Source organism: Balaenoptera borealis, assembly GCF_965194805.1.
Source record: "Balaenoptera borealis genome assembly, chromosome: 18".
In the NCBI taxonomy this organism is placed as follows: domain Eukaryota; kingdom Metazoa; phylum Chordata; class Mammalia; order Artiodactyla; family Balaenopteridae; genus Balaenoptera; species Balaenoptera borealis.
Genome location: NC_138877.1, coordinates 24,976,800 through 24,997,898, shown reverse-complemented (window position 1 = coordinate 24,997,898; position 21,099 = coordinate 24,976,800). Strand labels below are relative to the sequence as shown.

General features: G+C 38.4%; 1 protein-coding gene across 1 annotated transcript in view; it reads right to left on the bottom strand.

Annotated features, from left to right (window-relative positions):
* The window catches only part of LOC309615803 (uncharacterized protein), a gene marked incomplete at its 5' end in the record, with an annotated part of 103,290 nt that overhangs the window by 56,292 nt on the left and 25,899 nt on the right, over window positions 1-21,099 (bottom strand). The window contains 2 exons of the mRNA XM_082365779.1: window positions 594-665; window positions 11,053-11,136. Coding sequence (XP_082221905.1) covers window positions 594-665; window positions 11,053-11,136 — 156 coding nt within the window. The remainder of the gene's footprint in view (window positions 1-593; window positions 666-11,052; window positions 11,137-21,099) is intronic.

The following is a 21,099-nucleotide window of genomic DNA, read 5'->3' as shown; positions in this document are numbered from 1 at the left end:
ATAAGACTTTAAAAATGGGATGAAAGATTCCTTCTTTGCCTGCCTGCCGAGCCTGTCTTCTGAGACAATTGTCCAGATATGTAAGGTATGGTTTTAAGGGTGTTAGAAAAGATCTCTGGTTAGACTTTTTATCAAAGTATATTAATCTTTTAAAATTCATTCCCCTGTTGATAAGCAAATATTTAAGTCCCTTTCTATGATTTGTATTTTTCCCAAGTATAAAATCAGATTTGTGTGAGAGTAAAGAATAGGTTTTTTCAAACTATACTCACTGTCTCCCTCCTCTCCAAGATTCTGAATCACTCTCTTAGATGCCATGCCCCTTTGTTTCTCTTCCTAAAATGTAACCTAGAAACGTAAATCAGTCTTAATGTCTCATTTTCACCTCAACGTCACAAATGCCTGATCAATGAGAGGAGAACATCTTCTCGAAGTAGCAGCTCTGCTGTGACCATCTTCTTTCCTGCTGATAATGAATAACCCTCCCCTGTTCTAAGAACTTGAGTCTTTTCTGACTCTTCTTTTCTCTCATTTCTCACATTCAATCCATTTTTAATCATCAGAAAGTCAACAAATGTTTTTTGAGAACTTACTGTGTGCCAGGCACATTTCTTGGGGTTGTAGAGACACAAGAGTAAATGGCCTTTGTCTTTGAGATGCTCAGTCTAGTGGGGAAATAGACATGTAAGCAAACAACACATTCTACAAAGTACTATGGAAACACAAAAGAACAGCCACTTTCCCCCAATAACATCTCTTGTATTCATTCCTTCTGCTGCCTCGCTTATCAAAGTCCTTCACCTGCAATGGTTCCCTAACTCATCTCTCTATTTTCAGTATCTCCCATTCTAATCCATTCTGTACAAGGCAGCTCAATGAATCTTCTCAGATCATCATTTTTAGTTTACTCCATGATTTTACTTTTCTCCAATGCTCAAAAATCTTCTTAGTTTCTCATTACCAATACTGTAACATACAAAATACATTACTTCGGGGTCAAGGCTAGTACACAGTATACTCTCAATAAGCAGCTGATGAATGAATAAATGAATGTTGGATGAGTGAATCTGGACTGAACCTCCCTATTAAGACTTTTATTTTACAATCATATGGCTCTAATCATACTACTTTATCCACATGGATACAAATCTTGTCCTAAAGGCACATTAGCACATTCCTGCCTCTGTCCCTCACTAGTTCCACTCTTTCTGTGTCCCTGGGAAACCCTTTCCAAGTTCCTCCTAACTGCCAACATGCACAAGCTCAGCTCTGGACCCACCTCTTCAGTGGAGTCTTCCCCAAACACCACCCTCTTCCAAAACTCCTTGTTTGAGCCACTCATTTGCTGCTTTGGAATATGCTACTGGGAATTGTTATATTTTGATAAATATGCCCTATCTCTCCAAATAGGATCCCCATAATTTATCAGCTTCTCTAAAACTGGAACTATAATTGTTAGCTCTCATATAATAATTACTTAGAGGGCTGAAACAATTTGGGAGAAAACAACATCTATTCCCAATAGATGAGAATGACACATTCCCAGGTCTACCTCCATTGCAGACTGAACAAGGGATCTGACAGGAAATCATGAGGCAGCAGCCCTCATGAACATGATAATGAACTGGGAACATACTGATCAACATCTCCTTTCCCATCAACACGACAGAATTACAAATCTATTTCCAGGGACAGCTCCATCAAACCCACCAGCTGTCACTGGGCATTTCATCATTTATTTGGTTTGATTATTAAAGATTCAGTCATGCTTAAATTGGGAAGTGGGAGAAAAGGACTAAGAGCCCTCCTGGGCTCTGTGCTAAATTGAAAAGCATCTCCCTGATACAACTCTCTGTGACCTGCAAGCTTTGGAGAAGAATCAAGCAGTAAAATCCATGTCTTTATTCACATTTTTATTCTCATTCCACAGCATCATCATCTACTCCACTCCAAAATTCAGGAGCCACAGGGCATAGAAATGACCTGTTTAACTTGTAACTACGAAGAAACTGAGAAGGGCCAGATCCACAGGCAAAATGAGTTTTCCCAATGTCACCACCCACGCAGATGCGAAGCCCTCCCTGGCCAACTCCACGGCCACTCTGTATCACAGCGCTCTCGGCTCATCCTAGCAGGACACCTAATGCAGTGGATTCACATTGCATATGCCTGTGCACCCCAAAGAGAATAGATCAGGAATGGAATTCCTCAAGATCCAGGCTTTATCCTTGTAATTTCAGTCCTCAGAAGAGTGTCCAGCAAAGAGTAGGCCTGTAATATTGGACCTGAACAAAAACTAATGACTTCTTATGATTTTCCACTTCCGACTATCCTAACCCCATTTCAGAAAACAGAGGCTGCATGCTGCATCTTGCCACAGGACAGCAGGGTGCACACTGCAGCTATACTGGTCTAAATGGAATTTTGAAGATCTTTCTTATTACCTATTGTATAACACATTGAATTAAACCTCACAGTAACCTGTGGATTTGGTACTATTATTCCCATTTTACAAGTGAAATAATGGACTAAAAGAAGTCCGGAGTGGTAGGCAGAATAATAACCTTCCAAAGATATTAATTCCTAATCCCTGGAACCTATAAACATTACCCTATAAGGAAAGAGGATCTTTGCAGATACGACTAAATTAAGGATTTTGAGATGAAGAGATTATCCAGTGGCCCCTAAATGTAATCACAAGGGTCCTCATAAGAGGGAAGCAGAGGGAGATTTCACACACACACACACACACACACACACACACACACACACACACACACACGAGGAAGCAGTGTGACTACAGAGGCAGAAATTGGAGTGATGTAGCCACAAACCAAGAAATACCAGCAGCCGCCGGAAGCAGAAGAGGCAAGGAACAGAATTCCCTAGAGCTCCCAGGGGAGTGCAGCCCTGTTGACACCTTGATTTGGAGCCAGCGGAACTGATTTTGGACTTCTAGCCCACAGAACTATAGAAAAATAAACCTCTGTTGTTTTGAGCCACAGAGCTTATGGTAATTTGTTATAGCGCAGGAAACTAACACATTGGGTAATTGGCTTAGGGTCAAATAAGAGGTTCAGCCAGGATTCAAATCGAGGTTCTCTGACTTTAAAGCCCAAACCTGTTTCCCTGTATCTCATGCCAGGGATGCTCGGAACGTGACCCAATCCCAGACTATGACTAGGAGCTTTGGGAAGTGATAGTAGCTTTCCAGCCTTCCAAAGTGGTAAGGGTGGCTGACTCCTTCACATGGAGCATATCTTTATGTGACATGCCCAGTACTATATTGAAGTATATATGTATATACTTTCAATACTGACAACCTTAGGAATTAGATGCAATTGTTATACCCATTATAAATGAAAACATGAAGGTACAGAGAGGAGGGTAAATTATTTACCCAAGGTCACACACACTTTAGGAGGTTATCTGCATATCTAATAATAAATATGGCAGGATATTTTTAAAGTTTTAACTGTGTTCAATCCCCTTCCCACATCAGCTCTCCCCTTCCCCAGAATTTCTTCAAAGTTTCCACAGGGTGTCTCTCCTGACTCAAGCAAGGCACTATGAATCACCTTAGGAGTATTAAAGCAGAGGAGAGAGAAGAAAGGAGTCAACTATTTTTCTCCTGTTTGACAAGTTGAAATGCAGGTACCAGATGGTACAAATAAGGAAAAATAGAGGATCTTTGGTCCCCTATGTCATTCCGTCCAGGAAACAATTTCATGGCTGGGAAGGAGTGAGGCGAGATCTCATGGGTGGGAATGGAGGGCCATTGAGAGGCTGCCCAGCTTTGCCCCCGGGAGCTTCATGATGGCAGCGACAGCACTCAGGCCACAGCAGTCTGGGTGCTCCCCACTGCCTGACAAGCAGGAGTTAAACTCGCTTCTCCATTCCCTTAAACCCATTTCATGTGGACAGTCACCCCCCCCTCCCCTTCGATGGCTTGGGTCACTCACACAAGTAACCACAAACACCTGGAAAGGAAGATAGGGCCCTGACACGTGGAGGGAGAGGGCAATGGGGTAGGGAGAGCCCCGAGGACTGAACCAAAGTATTTTTGTGGTCTCCCCTGAAATTCCCTGACTCCTCTCACCCCCACTCCCTCATTATGGCAATCAGCAACCAACCCATTAAACTAACAATACACCCAATGGACTCACCGCACACCATAAACTGTGGAAGAACCTGACTCAGTGGGAGTCCTCTGTGGGGAATCTGTCACAGAATGTGATACTGACTTGTGGTCAATGCCTTCTATTTCTCTAAAGTACTCAGAGATTGTGATACTCGGTCCATTATTTAATCATACACTATATTGTGGGGCTTCTCGGGTCATTTTGCAGCTATTTCTCTTCCCCCTCACTCCTCTCTGACAAATGATTCATTAGCAAACCATTCGCAGGCATGGAGCAATGCACACCTTTAACCTCCCTTCCATTTACTCCACCAACGACAAGGGTCCCTTCCATTTAACCCAGTGCCAGGCCTAGCAACAATCTAAGAGCTGGAAAGGGCAAAGCACCAATTACAGTACGTAAGGCTTGGTCTGCTGGAGGACGAAATAGCAAGTTTGACTTTTAGACTTATGCTAACATGGAGGTCACCAGGGTTCACTTAGTCAAAGACCTTTTCTGAACCATCTCAAAGAATTAACATCTCCTACCATAAGCAAACTCAGATCCTTTTTTCATTCTACAAAACCAGACTCAAAGCATTTATATATTTATTTCTAAAATGTTTTTTAAAAATTGTATTTAATGGAGATATTTGAGGGACTCCAAAAAAAAGGTAAATGGCATAATATTCCATGGGAGGAAAACATTGAGCAACCAAGATATCTATTGATCGATCGATAGATATTTATATTTATATTTTTACTTATATATACATATATATATATAAAACCGAAACCTCAATTTGGTTAGTGTGGAATGGTGTTTACAATATATTCTTCTATTTAGCACCATCCCACAAATATCTTGACCAATTTTCTATTGTATATTGTATGTTCAGCCCCAGACCAGGTACCAGGGAAAATAAAATTTGAGTCACTGACTTTCTAGAGGCAACTAGTTCTCATTCTAATGCCCACCCAAGGGGAATTTGCCCTGCCACAGTCACTCACAACTTCTCCTTAGATATCCCTGGCACATTTGATCATTCCAGCTCACAGGCAAGGCCCCTAAAATGACCATCTCTGTCTTTTGGGATAACACAGCTTACAGAGCATGGGAATCACGAAAGTCTGAGTTAATCTGTAGGAATGTCCTTAAGAAGAAACCACAAGCAGCAAATAGCAGTGTCAGTCTTAACGTTAGTACTCTCCCACTCTCACCATGAGAACATTCTTGCTCCTCTTTAAAACCCTCCCAGCTAGCTTTTAAAAAGTCTCTTCTACAGTGCTTTGGATGAATCACTCTTGTAATTCTTATTATAATTATTTAATATTTACTAAGTGTCCATACCATATGAGATCATGAAGTTGCTTGACATGTATATATTTGGCAGAAATATTCCTAGTGTATTTAGTCATTGCCAATGATCTTCCAGTGTTGGCAACACCACAGAGGAAATGTGTACTTGACCTGAACTCTTGAGTGTCGATTCTTTTAAGTGTAAATGGAACAGAAACCCTCCATCAGAGAAGCATTTGCAAACAGGATACCAAGTAAGAACACAAGCAGCAGATGGGGCTTGAGAGCCATGAATGAAAAACCCAGGATGCGTCCAAACTCTGTAAATCATTACTGACTGAGCTCCATGACGTCTTAATGACTTTTACTACCTCTTGGTTCCAATTTGAAGTGCATATTAAAGCAAGCAACTTTGCAAAGACCAGAGGGGCTAGAATAGTAAACTACCCGTAGCTTAGTAATCATTATGCATTAATTATTCAGGAGCTGGAGCTACTCTTTGCAAACATTAAAACCAGTGACAGCAAAGAAATATACTTCCATGTGGAAAATGGAAAAGAGTCCTAGTGCTATTTGGGGTTGATGCTGGCATGATATTTAGCAGAGCAAAGCATGACAAATTTAGTAGATAAATAACGTGATGTAGTATCATGCAAACTGTTACCAATGTATTGGAAGGCTCAAGTATTCCCTATAGGGCATTTACATTGGATTTGCTATGATTGCAATATCTGCACAGTGATGCATTACATGTTTTATTCTCTTTATTATATGTTTTCATTACTTTGTGTGTTAGAATGCAACAAAGAAAGCTGAAGCAATAAAGAATGACTGATAATAATAATTCTGCAAAGATTCAACTTCCTTTCTAAAGCAGTTCCAGAGTCAGAAGAACCAATAGCATCCAATCATCTGTTCCTTTGTTAAGATTTTATCCTCCTTTCTGGTAAAGGAATTGTAATTGGTTTGGAAACAGCTTTCGGTGACAGCTGGCCCTGTGTGGTAAAGGAGGAGGAAAGTAGGGGAGACTGTGTTTCATTTCGATGCTGAATCCCGCATGCAGCTCCATTCTCTGCTTCTCTCTTTTCTTTCATATTCTACAACTTAAATTTATCAGACGTCCTCTTTGAAACAAAAAATAAATAATTTTCCAGTATCTGTACTGTTGCATTCTCTCACTCTGACAGCTTATCCTATGTTCTAAAGTTTGTTTCAATCTCTTCTCAAGGGTCTCTCTGTAGTAGCTCTAAAACTGGGATCATTGGAGTCAGGAACTTAACAGATGTTAAGATGTGTGTTGGGTAGGGGAAGAGTCCCCACCTAAGTTTAAAATGAGCTTCAGAGATTTAGATATGGCTGAGCATTTGTGATGAACTGGTGAAGAGGTCTATAAGGAGTAGATTTTTCACAGTGGTTTTGTTCGGGGAATATGGTTTATTTGTGGGCATCCAAGGAAGTGAGCGGACTGGAAATATAGACTAGTGTTTGGGGTGTTGGAGAGAGGAGCTGCACATGGAAATTGAATGAGAAGGACTTTGGAGACCCAGGAGGGTAATAGTGTTGCTTGGGTGGAAAAAAATACAACACAGAGTCAGAGCAAACAGCATCCTCTCACTTCTATGCCAAGCACAGACTGGCTCCAACCCAGTCAGGATGCCTGGAAACAAAGCATCACCCCCGGCTCCTCAAGGGTTTGCAGCTCTGAAAGTACAGAGAGAGAGCATCTAGTCCTGGTCATGGAGATCAACACCTGCAGGGAGGCCACCAGCCTTGGATTCATGGAGAGGCATAGCCTAGTGACTCCAAAAGTGACACACATCAACCAGCAGCACGGCACAAAGAAGCAGCGTTGAGGACACCTGGGAGGCCCGTCCCAAAACTTCCTGGAAACACTGAGGGAAAATTCTGCAGGAAATTAAGGTCTTGTATTATGTCTGTATGGGCATGAGTCAGTGAAATTTGGGTTATAAACATTAAGTGGCTTTATTTGTACCCATAAACAGATGAGGCTTTGGGGAAACTTAGGTTACGTATGAAGTAAAGGGAAAATTACATTTGTGATTGCAAAGGGCAGGCAGTCACTCTAAGGATAGGATTTTCTAAAAGGCCCAAGCAATATAAACAACCCACAGTTAACCACACTCATGGCACAGAGTCAGGTCAGGCCAGGGAGCCCTCACATATAGGGGAGTCATTGCAGAGGATGACAGAAAGGATAGGGATGCCTAGGGATCACATCAAACCTAGAACAGTACCTATAAAACACTGGTCACAAAAGAAATCACAGAGAAAGCTTGTTAAAGTGCAGATTGCAGGGCCCCACTCCCCAGAGGTCCTAATTCAGGCAACTCAGATATTTCACAAGCTTCCCTCCCAATATAATCTTGACAGAAGTGGTCTTCAAACTACTCTTGGATAAACATCATAGCAGGAGTATCTGTTAAGGCCATAGTCTGCATTGCGAACCTAGAGGTAGGCCAATGTCAACGGAATCACCAAGACTATACCCAGAAGGGATAGAACCCTGTGTAAGGCAGAGAGTAAAGTGAAGAAGACAGCATGGAATGCTGTGACCAGACACAGGGTCAGAAAACAGGAAGCCAAGAGAAGCAGAGAGAAGACTGAAGTGTGGAACAGGGCCATGGACAGACCGGGTTGTAGGTCACAACTTTTACATGGTGCCCCTGGCCCAATGTCAGAGGGCCTCATGTTGGGCTAGACAGTGGTGGAAAACCTTCAGGAGATAACTATATCTGATCAGTTATTTTGAGTGTTTTTGTAGTCATTGTGTGGCATGCGGTAGGCATGTTTTTAGGGACACCAAATTGATTTCTTAAATACATTTTTCTTATCTAGTAGACTCATTTACTGTTGAGTTGTAGGTATTAGTTTGCAGATCTGATTTTTGAGAAGCTCTTTATTTCTTCCTAGATGTTCATCCTCAGAAGTTACTCTGTGAGGCAACCTGGTATGACAGAAAGAGCATGTGCTTTGGAGGCAGAAAGACTGGAATTCTAACTCAGACTCTCTCCACACACTGTGTGACACTGAGCAAGTTATCTGACCTCTTGGGGCATCAGTTGTCTGTTCTAAAAAATGAGGGTGCTTGTACCTAGCTTTGCATGGATTAAATAAAATAAAATATATAAAATAAAATATAGTTATGAGGCATTCCTCACCGTGCTTGGGATTTAATAGGCACTGAATAAATGGCAACCGTTACTATTATTACCAGACTAGTCTATAGCCTTGAATAGCTCATCTTTCTAAAACTGTGGTTAGCAGATTATTACACTTTTCCAAATTTTAAGTAAAAACTGAACTATTTTTTACATTACTTCAGCATAAACATTTACTTGTGTTTCTGTTACATTCAAATAGGATATATGATTAACGTGAGTTTTACAGAAATATTAACACTTGGAGAAGGTTATTCTTTTTTTCACATGTTTAATCTAATCCTGGTTTTTCTTAGACTTAAGCAGAATATGCTTTTTATACAGGTAATCTTAGATTCACATACGCCTGTTTTCTGTGCATCCCCTAGATACAGATGGCTACTTGAGAACAGCAGGCCCATATAGACCACCTTAGGGTCACAGAATCTCCCTGTCTCCTTGCTGTCATTTCTTACTACTAGTCCTCTTTATCTTCTCCATTACTTACTTAAGTCTAAGTCCCACCAGCAGCAATTTTATTCTTTTTCCACCCCAGAACTAATTAGGAGCAAGGTGGGAAATGACAAAAGCATGGTAGTAAACTAGAAGAGGAAAGTTAATCTTTATGCAGCTACTCTTTGCGGCTTTCACTGTACTGCAACATCTTATAGTTTATGGCTTACTAGAATACGATTGGTAAATTCCATAAAATGATGAATTTATAATGTGCTTTGAAAGCACAGAGGAAGAAACAACTATAGGAAGTAGGTTCTGTATGGCTTCAAAGAGGAAGTGATATTTAATCAGGGTCTTGAGATTATAATGGTAGAGAAGAGAGTCAAGAGCATTTTAGGCAGTGTGAATAGCATGTGCAAAGAAAGTAAGAACAAATACCAAGTGGTTAGAACTCCGTGTGTGTGTGTGTCTGTGTGTGTGTGTGGAGGTGGTGATGGAGGATTGGAGTTGAGAACAGAATGCAGGTTGGGATTGGACTGGACTGGGAATAGCTTTTAGTCCAAGTTATAGAGTTAGCACTTTATCCATAAGATTCAACCAGCTTAAAAAAATTATTCCAATGGCAATATGTGTGTAAAATTGTACAGAACAAGAATAAAAGAGAGGAGACAGTTAAAAGCCTACTGCAATATCTTTTAACTATTGATACATCTCACAGACTCTTCCCATACTAACACAAAGTAGAGGTGATCCTACAATAGAAGAAAAGGAACATCAACAATCAGCATCCTGTTTTGGTAACGTAGATTATCAGTGAATCAAAGTGACACTCAGCCTTTGTTTATGCCCAAATTTCATTTAAGACCTAGAACTGCAATATACACACTACTATATACAAAATAAATAACCAATGAGGACCTACTGTATAGCACAGGGAACTATACTCAATATTTTATAATAACCTATAAGGGAAAAGAATCTGAAAAAATAGATATGTATGTACGTATAACTGAATCACTTTGTTGTATACCTGAAACTAACACAACATTGTAAATCAACTAGACTTCAATTAAATAAATAATAAAAATTTTTTAAAAGATCTAGAACTGCAGATTCTGCTCACTTAAGAGGTATTTTACTTTTAAAATAAGTACATTTCATTTGAAAATGGATTTTTCAGCTTACTTTATCAAAGATGTTAGTCACCTAGACCTACAAAACTAGGGTTCTGAAGCCAGCTTCAATGTGATTCTCACTGTATATTCAAGCTACTTAGAGCTCTTATCAGAAGCTCCACATCACTATAAAGGGGTTACAATTTAGACAAGGGGACATAGCACTAGATGTACAAAGCTGCTGCTGTGACCTAAGGCAGAAGAAATGATTACCTTGAAATTTCATAGAATCCATAAACAAAATCAGACTGTTTAAATTTATAGTCTTCAGTCCCCCCAAAATAGTTGTAGTTGCCTCCCTACCCCTTAATCACACAATTTCTATACTTTTAGACAATTAATGATCAAATTTTCTTTCAACCAAATCACTGCTTGCCTTCAAAGCCTAAACTTATTACCAAAACTAGCTTCAGTGACCCTGAGAAAAATTCTCAAGAAATTCTTGCCAAGTGAATTTTTAAACAATAAAACAGAATACTTTAAACAGAGAGAAATTTTACTTTGATCTCTTTTGTGAATCACTGAAATGAACATGGGCTTAGGTCTTCTCATTGTCAGCCTTGTTCAATAATATTCCTCATATCTCTCTACTTATCAAGAAAACTGACAAAATCACCATCCATTTCTGTTCCAAATTATGGTTTTATGAAACTTTCATTTCATCATGGGTGAAATACCATGACTAATAAAAAAATGACTATGTGTTTAAATGCTGCTTATATTGTAGCAAACATCTTCACTTTCTGATGAGTAAATTCCATCAAAGAAACAAGGACAAAGCAAAAAGTTGTTTACTTTCAAAACTCTAATCAATCCTTTTTTAAAGACAATAAAAGTTCTGACCTCAGCACTCCTTACTGGCTTTTCCTGAAGTCCTCTTCTTCCTTTGATCTTCTTATCTTCAGTTCCACTGGAGATGACTCTATCCTGAGGACAAGATGGAAGCATGAAAAGATAAGGGACTTGGACTCCAATTCCAGAAGATCTTGGTTCAAATCTAATCTTTGCCACACAAATGCTTTGTGACCTAGAGCCAGGTAATTAACCATTCTGGCTCAGTTTCCTTGGATGTAAAATAAAGGTAAAAATAACCTACTTCTTAGAGGGGTATGTATTTAATAGGCATAGGTATGTGTATTAAACTGTGCTCAAAAAACACTTGATAATTTCGTTACCTTAGTGGGGAAAGCTCAACCTACTTACTGCACAAAAGGAGTCTGGTCAAACAAAATTTAAAAAGAAGGTGGAAGAAGAAGATCCAAATATATGTAAATAGACTCAACTGTCCAACTAAGACAAAGAATGTCAAACCATATTTTTTTTAAATAGTCACATCAAAAAACAAAATTTACAAAAGGAACATCTAAAGCAAAAAAACACAGAGGATTAAAAGTATAGAAAAATTACATATTATGCATGTACTAACCAAAAGAAATATGGTATAATTAAAATAATATCAGACAAAAAATAAGCTTTAAGGGTAAAAATCATTGTTAATAAAGAAGGCTTTTATGTATTAATAAAAGTTAATTTTCCAGAAAGATATAAAAATTCTAAACCCGTATGCACACAATAAAATACCTTCAAATATGTACAACGAAAAGTTACAGAGTGAAAAGGAGAAATTGACATATCAACCATCATAGTAAAAGATTTTAACACACCTCTCAGCAATTTAGAGATCAAGAAAGCAAAGAAAGAGTAATAGAATATTTGAAAAACAAATAATCCCTATATTAATACATATTTACGGAACATAGAGAGTAAACATTCTATTGAAGTATGCATGGACTATCTATAAAAACTGACCATATAAGGAAAATCTCAATAAATTTTGAAGAATCCTATCATAATCTTCATTCTCTGCATTAAATTCTAATTTAATCTAATAATATTAAATTAGAAATCAATGATAGAAAGATTTTTTTAAAGTCCATGTATTTAGAAAGTTAAAAATATGCTTCTAAATAATTCATGGATGAATGGAGAAATCATTCTAAAAATTTAGAACAATAATAAAAACGTTACATAGCAAAATTTGAGGAATGCAGTTAGGTTTTTATAGCAGCTTTATTCATAGCTGCCAAAACTTGGAAGCAACCAAGACATTCTTCAGTAGGTAAACTGGTAAATAAACTGTGGTACATCCAGACAGTAGAATATTTTTTGGTGCTAAACAGAAATGAGCTAACAAGCCATTAAAAGACATGGAGGAGTCTTAAATGCATATTACTAAGTGGATGTAGCCAATCTGAAAAGGCTATATACCATGTGATTCCAACTATATGGCATTCTGACAAAGGCAAAACTATGGAGACAGTAAAAAGATCAGTCATTGCCAGGGGTTGCAGGAAGGGCAGTGTGGAGAGGTGAATAGGCAGATTACAGAGGATTTTTAGGGCAGTGAAAATGCTATATATGATACCATAATAATGGACACAGATTATTATACATTTGTCCAAACCCATAGAATGTACAACACCAAGAGTGAACCCTACTGTAAACTATGGACTTTGAGTGATAATGATGTGTCAATGTAGGCTTATTGACTTTAACAAATATACCAATCCGGAGAGGGATGTTGACAATGGGTGGGGGTCAGGGAGGCAGGTAATATATGGGCAACCTCTGTACCCTTTTCTCAATTTTTCTGTGAATTTAAAAGCAATCTAGAAAAATAAAGTCTTTTTTTTTTTTTTAAATCATAGACTCACTAATGTGAGCAGGAGACTGTATTTTTGTCACAGAAAGGAAAGTTGTCTCTTTTATCACAATGAAGACATGTGGTGAGAAGAACCAATTGTATGAACTTGGATAAGCCACTTATTCTCTCTAATCTTCTGTTTCCTACAATTTAAAGTGAGGGTAGGGCTTCTCTGGTGGTGCAGTGGTTGAGAATCCGCCTGCCAATGCAGGGGACACGGGTTCGAGCCCTGGTCTGGGAAGATCCCACATGCCACGGAGCAACTAAGCCCGTGCACCACAACTACTGAGCCTGCGCTCTAGAGCCTGTGTGCTACAACTACTGAAGCCCGCGCACCTAGAGCCTGTGCTCCGCAACAAAGAGAAGCCACCGCAATGAGAAGCCCGCACACTGCAACGAAGAGTAGCCCCTGCTCGCCGCAACTAGAGAAAGCCCGCGCGCAGCAACGAAGACCCAACGCAGCCATAAATAAATAAATAGATAAATAAATTTTTAAAAATAAATAAATAAATAAAGTGAGGGTAGTAAGTCACAAGAATTAATTATGTTCAAATCTCATGCATTTTTCTTAGTAGGAACCTAATAAAGTAAGCTGTATTCAATTAAATGAAGGTGAAGTTGTCTCCAGCATATAGAAGACCAGAGTCATCCTAGCTGTCATGTTAGGTTAGCCCTATAGGTACAGGGTCATGAGGCAAGCTTCCTTGTACTTTGGGACATGCTGTACACAGACACCTCTGGCTAGATTCCCTCTATGTCAAGATCAGCCACTGTCACATGCCTCTGCATGCTCGGAAAAGCTAGTTTTAAGTACAGAATGCTTCAGAGCCTTGTAACCCAGTCAGTGAAATCTGCCCACTCCCAGTGCATAGTGCAAAGGCTCCATCTCCACCACCACCTCCTCTGGGCCAGCTCACATCTGGAGCACCCAGACCAAATAAATATCTAGCCTATTGTTAAACATTTCCAAGACAGAGAGTCTTAGTGACTGTATATAAACAAACAACAACAACAAAAAGGGGGAAAACAGAATCAAAAAGAAGATACATGAGAAACTGGTTTGCACACACACAGAAAAACTCTTCAAGCCTCTGAGATTTGATCACCTTCTTGGCTACAAAGTCTATTTCTGAATTGAACACTTTCCCCAACGTTGACTAGAGGTAGATAGCATGTCTCTTATTCTGCATATGCCAAGGGCAATTTCAGTACTCAAAAATAAGAAAGAAAAATGATGATGAAAACGTGAGGCTAAAATCCTATGCAACCCTTTGCCCGCTCCTGCTTTTGAAATTCTAAATTCTGAACCACATGGTTCCACATACCTGGCTGACTAGTGGCTTCTCTCTTGGGAAATGACTCAATCATGCATTTGTCTTTCTGGGGACGGCTGAGTTTTCTAAAAGCTGTCTGTCCTCACAAGCCTACACACTTTTTGTTGAAAGAAAATCTTGTGAAAAGCAGAACATACAAGTCATTAACAGTCATACTCATAAGCTTTCATACTTACCCACAACCCTGCAAGCAGGCCTCCCTGTGGTTACTAAATTTTTCCTCTTGCTGAGATTTCCCAGCATGCTCTGGGATTATCAAGTAAAGCCAAATATTAGGAGGAAAATCTTCAAAATCCTTCAGTGCCTGGGGTGGAATCAAATCAGATGTGCCCTCCACTCTGGCACCAGCCAGCTGAGCTACAAACACTGACCCAGCCCACGCTGAGAACACTCATCATGAGTAGAAACCCATAATGTTGCTGAAATACACTGTAGACTCAAAAGTGGGGGAAATGAAGTACATAAAACAGAGGGAAAGTTTGCAGAAATAACAGTTAATATTTATTTCAGGCACTCATACGGACATGGCAACATTTAAATGTTTTTCACTCAGCATTTCTTTCTGCCCTCAAGGCCTTATATTGGATAAGATTCTGAATTCCTTAACCATAGCAGCTATGCACCGTGTCTCAATTTGCAACTAAATGTAGTTTTTGCCAAAGTGAGCGCTGGACTCAGAGAACAGTTGACATTAAAAATGAAAAAAAAAAAACCTGAGCTGGAGACAAAAACATGGAAGCCCGTATTTCTGGTCAAATGAATTTTATTATGCCACATTTTAGTGTCTTCTTTATGTATTCTACTTGGTTGCTCAGATTGTGAAAATTACAAAATAAAAATTAAGTGCCTGTGTAATATCTGACTTGTCAGTTTTTCCACCTGGCATTTCTTTCTCTTGCAGCATTAATTCTGTCTCAAGGAGAGGATGCATGAAATATGAAAAGCCACCTGTCTCATTTAGTGAAATGGGAAGAGTAGCAGGCTGGAAGTAAGGGGGCCTGGTTTCTAAGCCCATGTCTGCTACTTTATGGTATGTGTCCTTCAGCAAATCCCTGTAACTCCCTGAGATTTACCTGTGTTTAAGATTTTACAGGAAATGTCATTCTCAGTAAAGGAAACACAATCTCTTAAGATTTCTGTCACAAAAGGAAAACCTCTGGGCATAGAGGGGCATGTCTGCTAAGTACCCAAGTCTGAATAATTTGAATAACCAGAGTCTGTCTGTCAAATAAAAATGGTGTTCATGAAAAAAGCTGCTAGTTCAGTTCAAAACTCAACCACACAAGTGCTTTTTTTTTTTTTTTGGACTTTTCTATGTAACAGAAAGACATTATTTGTACTCCCCGTATCATCACACAGGCTGTTAAAAAGACACGTACACCCAAGGATGAAGATTTAATAAAATTAATAATACTGCTGCTTCATCAAGGTGATTCCAAAGTGAAACTTTTTTTTTTTGTTTTCTGCCAGTACATGCAGATGAAGAATAAAACGTCTACTAGTGCAGTTGGTGGTACTATCTTGATTTGTGCTAAGATGTCAGCAGTTTTATCTACCATTGCTTTTGTACTATCACTGACAAATGACAAATGTCAACACAGTGAAAAAATCAAAAAATCAACACAGTGAAAAAATCAAAACTGAGAACAGTTTTGACCTCACAGACTCCCTGGAAGTGTCTCAGGGATCACCAAGCATCCACAGACAATTCTTTGATAATCACTGTGTTCATATTAATATAAAGACATGATGGTAACACATGTGGCTACTGGAGATAGGAGAGAAACAAGGACAGAACAAAGGGGGATTCACTTTATAAAATACAAAGTTTCATCAGACATGAAATAATCAGACATCTGGTTCTATAATACAGATATCATGTATATTTCCTCTGGTATTATAATCAACTTTGTTTAAAATTAGAGTAGACTAGCTAATAAAAGCATGTTGCTGTATGTATTAGTTTCCAAGGGCTGATGTAACAAATTATCACTTCTGGTAATTTCAAAACAACAAAAATGTATTCTCTCACAGTTTTACAGGCCAGAAGTCTGAAATCAAGGTGTCAGCAGGGCCATGTACCCTCTGAAAGTTCTAGAGAAGAATCCTTCCTTGCCTCTTCCCAGCTTCTAGTAGCTCTCAACAATCCTTGGTGTTACTGGGATTAGAGTAGCTACATCACTCCAGTCTCTGCCTCTATCTACACATGGCGTTATTCTCTCTGTGTGTCTGTCCATGCATCCTCTCCTCTTAGGGGATACCAAGCACTAGATTCGAGGCCCACCCTGATCCAGTATGACCTCATCTTAACTTGATTGTGCTTGCAAAGTCCCTGTTTCCAAATAAGATCACATTCCTAGGTAGTGGGGGTTAGTACTTGAGTATATTTTAGGGGGAAATACAATATTGTGTCCCTTAAACCCATTATTACTACCTAATAATAATGAATTAACAACAACTCATGTTCCTCATTTGCTTGTAATGTTCAAAGAGTTGGAAATATTGAGCAAGAAATTTTATTTTTTGAGACAGCTTGATTGAGGTAAAATTAATATGAAGTAAACTGCATGTATTTACAGTGTACAACTTGATACGTTTGGACATATGCATTCAGTTGTCCCTCTGTATCTGCAGGAGATTGGTTCCACAGTCTCTGTGGATACCAAACTCCAAAGATGTTCAATTCCCTTATATAAAATGGTGTAGTATTTGTATATAACCTATGCACATTCTCTCAAATACTTCATTTATTTTTCTTTGTTTGTTTTGGAAAGTTTACTTAGTTTTCATTAACAAAAATTTATGTTAAAATGTAATTAACTTATTTTTAAATGAATGTTTTAAATTTTTCTCAGTTTTAATTTCTTTTTTTTAAACATTTTTATTGGAGTATAATCGCTTTACAATGGTGTGTTAGTTTCTGCTTTATAACAAAGTAAATCAGCTATACATATACATATATGTCCATATCTCCTCCCTCTTGAATCTCCCTCCCATCCTCCCTATCCCACCCCTCTAGGTGGTCACAAAACACCGAGCTGATCTCCCTGTGCTATGCGCTGCTTCCCACTAGCTATCTATTGTGCATCTGGTACTGTATATATGTCCATGCCACTCTCTCACTTTGTCCCAGCTTACGCTTCCCACTACCCATGTCCTCAAGTCCATTCTCTATGTCTGTGTCTTTATTCCTGCCCTGCCCCTAGGTTCTCCAGAACGTTTTTTTTTTTTTAGATTCCATATATATGTGTTAGCATACAGTTATTAGTTTTTCTCTTTCTGACTTACTTCACTCTGTATGACAGACTCTAGGCCCATCCACATCACTAGAAATAACTCAATTTCGTTTCTTTTTATGGCGAGTAATGTTCCATTGTATATATGTGCCACATCTTCTTTATCCGTTTGTCTGTTGATGGACACTTACGTTGTTTCCATGTGCTGGCTATTGTAAATAGAACTGAAATGAACACTGTGCTACATGACTCTTTTTGAATTATGGTTTTCTCAGGGTACATGCCCAGTAGTAGGATTGCTGGGTCGTATGGTAGTTCTATTTTCACTTTTTTAAAGAACCTCCATACTGTTCTCCATAGTGGCTGTATCAATTTATATTCCCACCAACAGTGCAAGAGGGCTCCCTTTTCTCCACACCCCCTCCAGCATTTATTGTTTGTAGATTTTTTGATGATGGTCATTCTGACTGGTGTGAGGTGATACCTCATTGTAGTTTTGATTTGCATTTCTCTAATGATTAGTGATGTTGAGCATCCTTTCATGTGTTTGTTGGCAATCTGTATATCTTCTTTGGAGAAATGTCTATTTAGGTCTTCTGCCCATTTTTGGGATTCGGTTGTTGTTTTTTTTTTGATACTGAGCTGCATGAGATGCTTGTAAATTTTGGAGATTAATCATTGGTCAGTTGCTTCATTTGCAAATATTTTCTCCCATTCTGAGGGTTGTCTTTTTGTCTTCTTTATGGTTTCCTTTGCTGTGCAAAAAAAAAGATTTTAAGTTTCATTAGGTCCCATTTGTTTATTTTTGTTTTTATTTCCATTTCTCTAGGAGGTGGGTCAAGAAGGACCTTGCTGTGATTTAGGTCATAGAGTGTTTTGCCTACATTTCCCCTAAGAGTTTTATAGTGTCTGGCCTCACATTTACGTCTTTAATCCATTTTGAGTTTATTTTTGTGTATGGTGTTATGCAGTGTTCTAATTTCATTCTTTTACATGTAGCTGTCCAGTTTTCCCAGCACCACTTATTGAAGAGGCTGTCTTTTCTCCATTGTATATTCTTGCTTCCTTTATCAAAAATAAAGTGACCATATGTGCATGGGTTTATCTCTGGGCTTCCTATCCTGTTCCATTGATCTATATTTCTGTTTTTGTGCCAGTACCATACTGTGTTGATTACCATAGCTTTGTAGTACAGTCTGAAGTCAGGGAGCCTGATTCCTCCAGCTCCGTTTTTCTTTCTCAAAATTGCTTTGGCTATTCGGGGTCTTCTGTGTTTCCATACAAATTGGGAAATTTTTTATTCTAGTTCTGTGAAAAATGCCAGTGGTAGTTTGATAGGGATTGCATTGAATCTGTAGATTGCTTTGGGTAGTAGAGTCATTTTCACAATGTTGATTCTTCCAATCCAAGAACATAGTATATCTCTCCATCTGTTTGTATCATCTTTAATTTCTTTCATCAGTGTTTTATAGTTTTCTGCATACAGGTTTTTTGTCTCCTTAGGTCAGTTTATCCCTAGGTATTTTATTCTTTTCGTTGCAGTGGTAAATGGGAGTGTTTCCTTAATTTCTCTTTCAGATATTTCATCATTAGTGTATAGGAATGCAAGAGATTTCTGTGCATTAATTTTTTATCCTGCTACTTTACCAAATTCATTGATTAGCTCTAGTATTCTGGTAGCATATTTAGGATTCTCTATGTATAGTATCATGTCATCTGCAAACAGTGACAGCTTTACTTCTTCTTTTCCGATTTGGATTGCTTTTATTTCTTTTTCTTCTCTGATTGCGGTGCCTAAAAATTCCAAAACTATGTTGAATAATAGCGGTGAGAGTGGAAAACCTTGTCTTGTTCCTGATCTTAGTGGAAATGGTTTCAGTTTTTCACCATTGAGAACAATGTTGGCTGTGGCTTTGTCACATATGGCCTTTATTATGTTGAAGTAAACTCCCTGTATGCCTACTTTCTGGAGGGTTTTTATCATAAATCAGTGTTGAATTTTGTCAAAAGCTTTTTCTGCATCTATTGATATGATCATATGGTTTTCTCCTTCAATTTGTTAATATGGTTTATCACATTGATTGATTTGCGTATATTGAAGAATCCTTGCATTCCTGGGATGAATCCCACTGGATCATGGTGTACGATCCTTTTAATGTGCTGTTGGATTCTGTTTGCTAGTATTTGGTTGAGGATTTTTGCATCTATGTTCATCAGTGATATTGGCCTGTAGTTTTCTTTCTTTGTGACATCTTTGTCTGGTTTTGGTATCAGGGTGATGGTGGCCTCATAGAATGAGTTTGGGAGAGTTTCTCCCTCTGCTATATTTGGAAGAGTTTGAGAAGGATAGGTGTTAGCTCTTCTCTAAATGTTGGACAGAATTTGCCTGTGAAGCCATCTAGTCCTGGGCTTTTGTTTGTTGGAAGATTTTTAATCACAGTCTCAATTTCAGTGCTTGTGATTGGTCTGTTTATATTTTCTATTTCTTCCTGGTTCAGTCTGGGATGGCTGTGCTTTTCTAAGAATTTGTCCATTTCTTCCAGATTGTCCATTTTATTGGCATATAGTTGTTTGTTGTAATCTCTCATGACCCTTTGTATTTCTGGAGTGTCAGTTGTTACTTCTCCTTTTTCATTACTAATTTTGTTGATTTGAGCCTTCCCCCTTTTTTTCTTGATGAGTCTGGCTAATGGTTTATCAATTTTGTTTATCTTCTCAAAGAACCAGCTTTTAGTTTTATTGATCTTTGCTACTGTTGCCTTCATTTTTTTTCATTTATTTCTGATATGATCTTTATGTTCCTTCCTTCTGCTAACTTTGGGGTTTTTTTGTTCTTCTCTCTCTGATTGCTTTAGGTGTAAGTTTAGGTTGTTCATTTGAGATGTTTCTTGTTTCTTCAGGTAGGACTGTATTGCTGTAAACTTCCCTCTTAGAACTGCTTTTGCTGCATCCCATAGGTTTGAAGTCGTCACGTTTTCATTGTCATTTGTTTCTAGTTATTTCTTGATTTCCTCTTTGATTTATTCAGTGATCTCTTGGTTACTTAGTAATGTATTGTTTAGCCTCCATGTGTTTGTATTTTTTACAGATTTTTTCCGGTAATTGATATCTAGTCTCATAGCATTGTGGTCGGAAAAGATACTTGATACGATTTCAATTTTCTTAAATTTAACAAGGCTTGATTTGTGACCCAAGATATGATCAATCCTGGAGAATGTTCCATGAGCCCTTGAGAAGAAAGTGTATTCTGTTGTTTTTGGATGGAATGTCCTATTAATATCAATTAAGTCCATCTTGTTTAATGTATCATTTAAAGCTTGTGTTTCCTTATTTATTTTCATTTTGGATGATCTGTCCATTGGTGAAAGCGGGGTGTTAAAGTCCCCTACTATGATTGTGTTACTGTCGATTTCCCTTTCTATGGCTGTTATCATTTGCCTTATGTATTGAGGTGCTCCTATGTTGGTTGCCTAAATATTTACAATTGTTATATCTTCTTCTTGGATTGATCCCTTGATCATTATGTAGTGTCCTTCTTTGTCTCTTGTAATAGTCTTTATTTTAAAGTCTATTTTGTCTGATATGAGAATTGCTACTCCAGCTTTCTTTTGATTTC